The 12,233-nt window shown below is 39.6% G+C and overlaps 1 protein-coding gene across 3 annotated transcripts in view; it reads left to right on the top strand.

Moving 5' to 3' along the window:
* The window catches only part of LOC115374691 (adenylate cyclase type 1), a 38,399-nt gene that overhangs the window by 13,848 nt on the left and 12,318 nt on the right, over window positions 1–12,233 (top strand). For all 3 annotated transcript variants that reach the window (XM_030073742.1, XM_030073743.1, XM_030073744.1), the window contains exons 5-7: window positions 6,798–6,925; window positions 10,661–10,819; window positions 11,399–11,540. In XM_030073742.1, coding sequence (XP_029929602.1) covers window positions 6,798–6,925; window positions 10,661–10,819; window positions 11,399–11,540 — 429 coding nt within the window. The remainder of the gene's footprint in view (window positions 1–6,797; window positions 6,926–10,660; window positions 10,820–11,398; window positions 11,541–12,233) is intronic.

The following is a 12,233-nucleotide window of genomic DNA, read 5'->3' as shown; positions in this document are numbered from 1 at the left end:
AATATTCTGTACTTTGTGATTTCAGCACTGAAAATCCGCTCAACTTTTCACATGATTTTGACCACTGCAGTTAATCTAGTGGTCTTCTATTGTGCTGCATTAAGCACCAGTGTTACCACATCTATGAATCAAAATGCTTTAGATACTTTGATCTGCTACACACAAGCCATGTCAATCAGAGTTTTCACAACTGGTATGATATCGCTCACTCTCCAGCTTTCACACCGTGGCTCCATGCCCATCATGTGAGTCTGGCTAACACATATCTTTGTTTGGTGGGAGGGCTGACTCCATAGCCCCTTCAGATCACCCTGCCTCTGCCTTATCTACATGTAATCTGGCCTCTATTACTTACACTGGGCACATGCCCCTGTCAAATCCTTTAATCCACAGGATTACAACTAACCCTTTTTTTGCTTTCATAGAACATTTTCTTGGCCTTACTGACAGCTCTATTTTTAACTTGTTTGTTTACATGCACAAAATAGAACTGATAAAGAGAAAGTGGCTCTCAAAAGAAAGATGCTTGGGACACATGGAGGGGAATTTGTTTTTCAGAGATTGTGTTTCAAGTTGTATTGACTTGTTATTATAATTAATCTTGTATCAGTTGTTCTACTTGGCACTCACTGGTTCATATGTCTGCAACAGTTGTCGTTCTTCCCAATGAAGGATTGCATTTTACCATGAGTTATTAGCCGTACCAAATTAAGACAGCAAGATGACTGTATGCAATCCAATGCACACACTTTGATTTGTAAGTCGAGTCATGCCAGTTTTTCTCATTTCCAAGAGGCTATGTTTGATTTAGCTGCAAATGATACATTTTAAGTCTCATCTCCCACAGTGATTTGGCTAGCAGGAATGCTATCTTGAGCTATGTCATTTTCCTTGCTGTTGTGATTTGAGCTGTCTCATTCTTTTAGCTACAACTGAGTAGATTGGTCTCATCTCCTCTTGGCTGCTAGCTGGGGGCTCAGTTGTACACTGAAAGGCTGTCCCCAGCCATGAATCTTGTCATCAACTGTTCTAGCCTTGCCCTGACCCAAAGCCCACTCATTCTGATCCACTCTGGCAGGAAGTGGCAATGGCAGTGACTCATGGCCGTGGTCACCGTGGGCATGCAGACTCGTCTCGTTCCATACGAGGAGCGGGCGATGCCACATGGCCACTGGGCATCGTCTTATCATACCATTCCAGCACCATCCCCACACCACCTGTCCACTCTTTGGACTTGTCAAGCTGTGGGGGAAGTGGGCCAGGAACGCACTGTTCTCCTCAACTGCTATTGATGGAGAAGCTCTTCTCTTCTCTTCTCCTCTTCTCTTCTCTTCTCTTCTCTCCCCTTCTTCATGTGTTTGATCCAGCAACCCTCTACTCTAATATTTGACATAAATGAAGATAAGGCAGAACTCCATTTTATCAGAAAGCCTCCACTCACTCCATCTAGTTGCATCCAGTTTTCCGGCATTCACACAAATCTAATCTTGCTTGAGATATCTGCGCATTTATTTAAGAAAAAAAAATGAGTGAGAGGGAGATTCTTTTCCAACAGAATGATTTGATCCATGACTGGAAAGTGAAACACAAACTAGAGCCCTTCACTCCACAAACATTGCCGTGTCCTAGCTGAGTTTTCAGCAGTCTGGTCGGCACTGAAACAACAGTCCCTCATATGAGAGGGACCGGCTGGTTTATTCATGGTTGTTGTGATGTGTTTAATGGCTCTGGGATGAATGTGCATGTGTGTAAGTGTCTGTGTGAGTGTCTCTCTGTGTGTGTGTGTGTGTATATGCAAGCATGTGAGTATCCATGCATGCCTCCTCTCTGTTTCCATGGCAGAGTTTCATGAAGCTTTTCATCCTTGTCTCTCTCTTCTCTCCTCTCTCAACGCCTCCCTGCATCACAGCTCTCAGACTCCTCCGCGCCTTGTTTCTCAGCCTTTTGATTGACATGCAGCAGCCTACTTCCCTCAACTGTGTCTTTTATGCCCCATGGTTCTCTGCACTCTCTTCCTCTCTCATGTTTCCATTTTTAGGATGACTCAGTGATATATCTATCTACCCTCTTTTACTTTCTGAACCAGTCAGGGCTCACTTTTCATTCACACGCATATTATTGTGAATGCTTACAGAACACGTCACATATACAGTACATGCATGTATCCTGGATTTTCATTTAATCTTTTCTGTATTTTTAGAGCTCCTTTGCAATGTGTTTTACTGCCGTTCTGTTATTTTTACAAATTACACTGTAACAAAAAATCATTTACACAGCATAACGCACCTTCCTTTTGAAACCAGCAATCCATACATTAACACTATAGTAAAGACAGATAAAACAATACAAATCAAATCAGTATAATGTGATTATATATATTATATATCTGATCTAATTATAATCCGAAAGAGTTTTACAAGCTACCAGTTGTTTCACATTGGAAGAAGCTAAAACTACAGCAAAGCTACCCTCAAGCAAAATATCGCCTTCTCAACTTGATACTTTGAACAAGTGCATCAAAATACTTTGTAAAAATGACCATCTGCAGTGTTATATAACACAAAATCACAGGACAAGAAAAACCCTACCACGCAACAAATAGCACTGATTAGAACGTTAACAAACATTTTATTATTTTGAAATGAAGTGCAAGGAATGGTCACCGTGTTATAATGCCCACGCTGCGACAGCTGCCTGCCAGGAATTAAGAGTTTGGATGTAAGCACAATTTAACGAAACCTATTTGGGTTTGTGACAGCAGCGGGTGCAAGAAATGGTAGCTATTTTTTGCATGTCACATATATCGTTTTTTTTTTTTTTTTTTTTTTTTTTTTTCTTTTTTCTTTTTCCTTCTGATTCCTGTTTGCCAGAGACTGCAGGCTGGACCTAAAACCTAAACCAAACAACCCAATTTGGATTCTTGACAGAGAAAAAGTAGAGTAAATGTTAACTTTCTGTTGCATGTAAAATTGAAATAAATAAAGGAGGCTTGACTCAAAACAAGAGAGACTTTAAAATGATAATTCCAACAAAAGAGAAATAGAAAAAAAAAATGGCGATGTCATTCCCTTCTTCTCTTCTACAGCCAAACACAACTGGTAGATGCAGTAATTACTGCACATCAAAATGACAAGAAAACAATAAACGACTTAAAACACTCTCCAGTTTTGAATTTTGCTGAACTACAACCAAGCTACTGCAAAATATACGTATACTAGCTACTATTTTAATTATATGTAGCAAAATTGTTCTCCATTACTGTATATATTTTGAAAGGAATTTTACAAAATACATTTGTACATTCAAACAAACAGAGGTGGGCTAATATCGTGAATAGCTGACTGATTCACAGGGAAATAGTGGGAAACAATGATAGACACAGGATGAGGTTACACTTGCCTTTCGATGCAACTTTTGTCATGCAATCATGCCATTTACAGTCAAATCTGAACGCTCCAAGGTTCAGATCTTGTTCGCATTTGGATCCTATCAGAAATCAGAAATACTATTGATCCACCAGTGTAAATTGGGTCAGCTGCAGTTGCTCAAATTCTCGAGAGAAAAAAATATACAAGCATAAGTGAAATTATAAGAAATAGAAAGGACAAATTGGAAATATGTGCACTAGAAATTTGTGGAAAAAATGCGAATTATGTACAAATATGTGCATTAATCCTACAATAATATAATAAAAATGTATACAGAAATAAGACATTGAGAGCATGCAAAAGGTTGCCTATATACACTGTTCATACAGTTTTCAGCCACATGCTGAGGTGGCCTGGCTCGCATGTGCACGGGAATATATACGATCACTGTCCGATCAGGCAGGTTGCACTGAAGTGCCAAATCTGGACACACACACGTGGACATGGCTGAGTTTTAATCGGGCATATCCAGTGACAAAATTTGCATTGAAAAGACAAGTGTAGCCCCAGAATCACTGACACAGACAGCATGATGTGTGTCCCTCTGACCCAAAATAACAGACTATACTGCACCAATCTTTGTTTTTTTATCATAAAAAAAAAAAAAAAAAAAAAAAAAAAACATGTAAGGCTCTCTCCCTCCAGGCTGCTATACTCAGCTAGCACATTTTTGTTTATATTCATTTTTTTGGAACTAAAGTATATGTGAAAAAAATCTTGTTGTGTAAATTGGCCCATATTATAATCTAAAACACTTGTACTTTTTTGTGTTAGGGTATATTTAACACATGACGTGACTTTCCTGACTGAGATGCTGCTAACAAAGTACACCAGTCTCTCAACGTTTCTCTGCACCCATTGTTTTCTATGCTGCTGACCACCCAGATTGCCCACAGTACCTGAGTCACATGATGATGGTAATCCTGCTTGGGTCAGCTCCTAAACCCTCACAGTGCAGATTAGCAGCACAGGAGCCGTTCACAGGAGAGTGTCTACGCACCAGGGTTTTCCCTGCTTCCTGTAGCTCTCCCCATGCCTCGCTACACCCTCCATCTGTAGCCCCCACAGTATGGCCTAAGTCAGCCCTCCCGGACCTCATTCAGCCTGCTCCCTGTTCGATAAAATGAAAATGGTTACGCAAGTTTGTGTAATAAACAAGTGGAAAAAGAGCGATTAAAAGTGTCCTCAGAAAGTAATTACAGGGGCTAAGAAATGCCTGTCCAATGACAGAAAGGCTCCACACAGATACTGTTTTTGATTACTCTTAAAGAAAATAGGATTGACTCGTCTAGCTTATGGCTGTTCCTTTGACATCCAACCTCGGCTGTCTATTTGAAATGGGCCTGTGCGAACAGAGGGGCCTTTGAAGACCGGAGGAGGAAAGTCATCCAGGGTCTGATGGAGATTTACTTGTTTATTTTCTCTGTAACTCTCAGACAGATAGAAAACTCAAAGAGAAGCCAGCTCCATGTTCAACTGCAGAAAGCAAACAACAACTTTGAAGCCGTGGATTTTTGTTGTTTGGTTTAGGATTTAGCTCATCCCGTACTGCAGGTGTTGAAAGCTAAATATTGAATCTCTTTAATTAAGCTGATTGTTAACTTAAGAAATACATTTGTTGGACATAGGTATGTCATTATACCTTATTAGACAGACCATGCAAGAAATTACTTTGTTAGGAAAGATCCCATCTTGAGCAAAAGAGAGTTACTGCACAGTATTGATGCAAAATATATCTTTGTTTAAGCCAGCCTTTCAAAAGAAAATGTCTTCCTCTGGGCAAAACTACAGGCATCAACAAAACAGTCTGTAAAATAAGTGCTCATTCCTTTGTCTGCCTCTGTGCCTAAGAAAATACTTTACATGAAAAGCACATGTGCCTCTGTGCCACTGAGCATTCAGAAAGCAAGAGGACAGCATGGAAAATTACATGGGGCAAATAGTTTCTATGCTACTAACAAGCCCTTGCTGTCTCTCTTTTCCTGAAACTCACATGGCTTGCATGTTAAAAATAGAGCATCCATCTTGTCTTGGGGCCCACCGATGTGCATAATTATGAGTCTTTGTGCTCTTCACATGCCTGGCCCGTGATCCCATTACCTCCATGGAAACAATGAGGGTTATGAGAAGGCGTCCAAGGTAGCCCAGACATCCTGGTAAAATGAGTGTCTGTGGCTCACATCCTCTAATGATGGGTTATATTTGTAAGCTGTCTTTTCATGCCACTGCTTATTGTCCCTAAAGAGTGACAGTGACTCACCTTATTTGCCCAAGTGAGACTGATCTGTTGATTTAGTGCTGCACTGAGAGCTATCACTTCAATTCTGGTTCAAAGTTCAAAGTCTTAAGAATTTGCATCTACTGTATGAGTAGTGCAAATATCTGTGCATGTGCAGAGCCACAGCATGTATGTTAGACTAATAATGTCCTTTATGGCATATCCTTTAAAACCAGAAAGAATCAACCATCACATAAAACCTCCACTGGCTTTCCATGCAGCAAAGGACTCCATTCTAATTATTTCACACCAACTAAAGCCCTCAATAACCTGGCCCCTCCTTACCTCACTGACCTCCTCCACTGTCACTCACGCTCCTGCAGGCTCAGATCACCTGACTCCAGCCTCCTATCCACAGCTGTTAGGACCAAACACCAGACCTGGGAGGCCAGGGCCTTTTCCATCACAGCCTCATCCCTCTTGAATTCTCTTCCCTAAAACATATCAGAGACTCTCCCTCTCTATCCACCTCCAATCAGCTCTCAAAAATCATCTGATCACACATTTTTTAATACAGATTTTCTATCCCTTCTCTTTTCCATTTTCTTCAGTTATTTTGCTCTGAGTCTGTCTGCTTGCTCGTTTAATGGTTAAATCGCAATTTGTCTATAATTGCTGCGACACATCTGTTTTTGAAAAGCACTTTACCAGTATAATATATTATTATTATTATTATTGTTGTTGTTGCTGCTGTTGTCATTGCCAAGGCCAGCTATACATTTTAAGTGGCCGAAGGCACAATTTTCTTTAGGGGCCCACATATCCTACTACCCTCTAAGCCCCATGTTGTAGTACAGAAAAGTAACTATACAAGTAACATTTTAAGATATTTGTAATAACACAAAATTAAATTCTGAGGTTGATACAAATAATAGTATTGTAACAAAATAGTGTAGAGTAAAATCATAGTGCCACAAAACAGAAATGTGTCAAATTACACTGTTGACTTCATGAGAATGCACTGATTTCGTGGTCAAATTTGAAGTGGTCAAAATTTTGACCTTTGAAAGGCCGTACGGGTGACGTCACTGGTCCATTTTATGAAATGTGTTATCTCTACATATCTTTTCCACTCTGTGTTTGATTGACAGGAGAACCACTGTAGGAGGATTAAGATCCTGGGCGATTGTTACTATTGTGTGTCTGGACTGACCCAACCCAAGACCGACCACGCCCACTGCTGTGTAGAGATGGGCCTCGACATGATTGACACCATCACGTGAGTACTTAGATCTGTTACTTGGACCTCATCTCATAGGTTTTACATGAGTGGCGTGACAATGACTTTAAAATGACTGCTAATTCAGTAGTCTGAGCAAATGAAAATCATCATGTATTATCTGTGAATAACATCTTGATTATGGAAACAAGAGACAGACTGATGATTTTTTTAGGAAGGAGTTCCATTCAATATATGAATATGCTTTTGCAGGGGAGAGCAGAGGCTAAAGGAAACTTTATTTGTGTGTTCATTTGATTTAACCACTACACTGAAGTGAGTCCACAATAAGAGTTTTTTTGCCAGTAGGGGAAAACGCAGCCTCATTAGCCATGTCTACTGTGAACGCATTCCAACTCTGAATATTTATGAGAGTAATTCACATTTTAGCTGACAGAAAAGGCATTTATTGAGACAAAAAAAGGCTATTTTATCGAGCATGAAAGTGCTCGTTTCCCTCGCATATCCTGAACAGTCTGGAAGAGGAAAAAGGACTAATAGAAAGTGAGAGATTGAAACGCAGCAGAGCTAGAATGAGATAGGTACATTCATGACTTGACTGGGATCCTGCTAATTAGGACTACTGTAATTAGGAAGTACTAACAAGATAGGATAAGATCAGAACCTTTCTCAAAATGCACTGTTTAGCAGCCTTTTAGATCTTCAAACTAATTTTGTAGCTGTTTGTACAAAGTAAAGCATTTTAGAGTTTCTTTTGAACAGTCTCCAAAGTACGTTCTAACTACTGTAAGAATCCTGGTTAAATATTAAAAATTGCGAAAAATAAATGAAAGAGTAAAATACGCTGCAAATATTCTCTGCTCCCCATGTGAGATTGCAAAAATGATCCATTTAAAGGGAACCTTTATTTAGTGATTCTGAATGAGTCTGATTTTATGGTTACATAGTGTGATTTGAATCTAAGATCGACTGATCACCTGTGCTCACCTGTCATGGTGCTATTGGCATCTCAAACCCCGCACTGATTACTTTTGAGAACAAATTCTCTAATATGCTGTAGCAACAGTGGTGGTTAAAAGAGCAGCACAATGTCATGATAGCAGCATGTTTTCATGAGTTACACATTCTGTACATGATGCATGCATTTATGTGTGATGATGACAGTGGTGGCTTTCAAGACTGGATCTATTTTTGAGTACTTTAAGTTACGACAAACACATCCAGATAAATTATCAATCACTGGAGTGCAATCATTCTGACGCTGAAACTTGCAGAAAGATGAGTAGTCCACAAGCTTGTAACATTATCATACAGAAAAACCTGAGACCAAGATCCATGAACCTTGGGTCATTTAAAAGATGATTACAGCTATTTTCAACTTGGGTCTTGTGTTCCTAGTTTTTACTATCATAGTTATTGGTTGTATTTAAAATTTCAACACTTACTTCACTGTAGAGCTTTCATACCTCCAGGAATACTGTCAAATTCACACACCGCTCTGGCCCAGGGTGTTTGCCGCAGTGGCTAGCCTATTAGCCTAGCAACTAGCATGCAATGCAGTTTCCTTCTGTTTGTACTTTAGTGACTGGCTTTAATATGCTTATTTACTAGTTACCCAACAAAGTTAAGACTGTATTTAAGTTAAAGAAGGCCTCTCCGTTTGGTAAAGGTGTCAATGTTTGTTTAAAAAAAGCACATTTTAACAGTTTGTGTTGTAAACATTACAGCGAAGGCATCATGCATGTGCCAGTTGAGAGTGAAGTAGAATGCATAAACTAGTGCTGAAGAAGAATAAACCAGAGGTATGCGCAGATGAGCAATGTCAACTCTGAAAGTGCTAACAGTACATTTTGTGTTAAGGCCCCCCTCCAGGCATTGATTAAACCCCTAAAAACTCATCTCTGTTCAGTAAAAATTACAATATTACATATAACTACAGGTTCCCTTCATTTAGTATGTACGGATCTATGAATATGCAAATTGTCAGTGCACACCCCCGTCTGGTCACACACCAAGTATCGTATTTGATAATCTATCCATCTAAAAAAATTATTTGTTACAGAGAATCTCTCAGTTACACTAGTTATCTCCATCAGGAATAGCCTGGAGGGGATCATGTGTTTGGGCCTGTATGTGTGTGTGTGTGTGTGTGTGTGTGTCTGACCACTGCTAGTTTTGCAAATTACTGGGCCTATCAGCTTATAACATACAGTCATAACTGCACAGCTCTCTTTCTCTCTCTCCTCCAGGCTTGTTGCACTCCTTCTGCGCTTCATTAACTGTCAAACTTGCTCATTTTTTTTATCGCATTGTGGCTGTGTTCACTCTGATCGCACATGAAAGAAATCCAGAATGTGTGTTGCATTTTTTGGGCAAGTTTACTCACTGCAGACAGGGAAGTCAACAGAACACAGAGCAGACATACGGGAGATAAACACCTAAAAAAGTGTCAGAGCAGGGGTTAAAATAATGACCTGATGCTTCACGACTGTAAAAATGACACGTAAAACAGCCGCCATTGTTTCATATGTCAGTGTTATATTTGCCTAAACTTCACAGGTCTTTAGTGTGTGTGTGTGTGTGTGTGTGTGTGTGTGCACGCGCCTGTGTGTGAGAGAGAGATAGAAAGATAGAGGGAGAGAGGGAGAATTTGTGCTCTTTTTGCCATAGGCTCCCGACCGCTGGTATAATGCATATAATAAACTAAATCACTTATAGATAGAACATGAAAAAAAAAAAAAAACTATACTTGAGAGGCTTTGGGAGCATTATGGTATATTTTCATACTGTGCTATATAATATTTGAATCATACAATAATTTATTTTGGAATTTGAAAAGCATATGACAATTCAATTAACTGCTGAGTCTCTCTCAAGTTATTACTCAGCACATAAGGCAGCCTGGAGTCTGGAAAAGGGGAGATATGGGCTCTACTGAGTCCTCTCTTGTCATACTGTTCATTTGAAGCAGCCATTTCAAGTTAGTCATGTTAATTTTTTGAAAATAAAACATTTGTGTGAGACACTTCTGTACAATACACAACCAGTAAGCCACTAAGTGACACTCATTAAAATTGTACAGTAGATGATAATCAATCCAACAATTTGAAAAGAATTAACCAATCAACTTCAGGTAAAACAATCAACATATAGACATAGTGAGCATTGGGCTGGCATTGCTTCAGTACTGAATGCCATACTCATCATTATGAGAAGGGGCTATAAAATAGAATATAAGGCTTGTGCTTTCATTCACCATGCATTTACTATTCCTCAGCTAGTTTACAAAAACAATTTTCTTTGCTCTGCACCTCATGGGAGTGGCATACTGCATATATTTCCACACATACGCTGTCTTTCAAATGTGTGTTTTCTATACTATAAGTCCTGTCTATAAGAACTGCACAGTGAACTTGTGCATTTCAACACTGTATAATCCCATATTGTTGGCAGTATTTTAGTAATATTTTACAAAAGCACGTCACAAAGCATTAAGGAAAGTCTTCCGTTCTCTGGTTGGTATTTTTTTCCAGTCAGTCAAATCTGTATAACAATATAAGAACATGAAATGCTGGCATTGTCATTATACCTTAGTTTTTTTTTTTTGTTTGTTTTTTTTTTGTTTTTTTTTTTTATCAGTTACATGAGATTATCTACTCTCTGTCCACTAAAGCAGGAAAGTGAACATACATTTTTTTTCATTATTTTGTGTCACTCTCTCTCACTCACACACACACAGACACTCAGTCTAATCAATGTGTCATGCCCCTGCAGGTCGGTAGCAGAGGCCACTGAGGTCAACCTAAACATGCGCGTGGGCTTGCATACAGGTCGGGTGCTGTGTGGGGTCCTGGGCCTGAGGAAATGGCAGTATGATGTGTGGTCCAATGATGTGACCCTGGCCAATGTGATGGAGGCAGGAGGACTACCTGGGTCAGTGCTATACCTTTAAATGTACACCCCACTCAGCAGCGATGGACATCCATTTTCTTTTCTCACATACAGCAGCACTCTGCACAAAATGTCTATCTTGTCTATTGTATTTCATCAACAGTTGAAAAAAATCTGTCAGTGTAGTGTAATAATTTTGATTTTTGTCCAATGCAAAACAACTTGTTTCAACAACTTTCTTGAATCAAGTGTCACTCTCTGGATGTTAGTGGAGTAATTTTGTTTAATGGTTTGCACAGTTGGTTTGTAAAAAAAAATCCTGAAAAGAGGGAAGTTGGAATGGATACAAGTGCAATTATCTCAACTAAATGATGTGCTAAGATGGCCATTTTTACAGTGCTGCTCACAGACTAAATAATGATAGATTGTGTGTTTTGTTAAATGACTGTATAAACTATCCTTTCAGTAGCAAAATTTAGGATCAGATTCATTGAATATTGCAATACCAAACTGATCTTGAACTGATCCGCTCAGATCTTCTTGAACAATATGGACCTATTTGCTGTAGCATGTAACTCCTGGTTAGTATTGTCGGGTCCTATCTGTCTCTCTGCTCCACAGGAAAGTTCACATCACCAGATCAACACTGGAGTGCCTGAACGGAGACTATGAGGTGGAGCCAGGCAATGGACATGAAAGGAACGCCTTCCTCCAAAAACATGAAATTGAAACCTTCTTTATAGTGCCATCTCACCGACGGAAGGTATTATAGTTCTGTGCTTTGGAACATGTGTTCAAGATAAGCAATTTTTTTTAGTTTTTAGCATATAGAGTATATGGCTATGACTACGAAACAGTTCAAGACATCAGTTATTCTGAATCAGCAGTATCCTGAGATGACCCCTTTATTAGTTTTGATAACAGACAGTGTACACATTGGCATTGCTTCCACAAGTCAAACACTAATCCACATTAATGGGCCTACCTGGTAAGTCAGACACTACCGTCTTTACAGTCTTGACCTCTGTGGCAAGATCAACAATAACCCCATCCCTGAAACAGAAATGCAGTGGTGAGATATAGATGCAAACTGTGCAACAACACATGGTGGAATTCTCACACATTTGTTGTTGCAATGAGCTCACTTCCAGCCTATAATATATTGGACTGGGCCTGTAAAGAAAAAAAAAAGGGAAAAAAAAGAGCCTGTGGCATCTATCATCTCCAATCTGCACACTTCCTCAAACATGCAAATACACCAATGGACATGTGTGTGTCGGTGCATGTGCAAAAGCACAAACACACATGTGTGCCACAAGCAGCTGGAGAGGGGATTTCAGTCTTGTCTCTGTATCATGTGTATCAGTCCGTCAGGGTCCTCTCTTCTCCTCTCCTCTCCTCTCCCTCCTTCTTCTCTCTTCTCTAAAGCGCTTCCTGCTTTATTATTACCTTGTGG

This window comes from Myripristis murdjan, chromosome 17, assembly GCF_902150065.1.
Source record: "Myripristis murdjan chromosome 17, fMyrMur1.1, whole genome shotgun sequence".
NCBI classification, from domain to species: Eukaryota; Metazoa; Chordata; class Actinopteri; order Holocentriformes; family Holocentridae; genus Myripristis; species Myripristis murdjan.
Note: the sequence above shows the minus strand (reverse complement) of the source record. Positions and strands in the feature narration are given on the sequence as shown.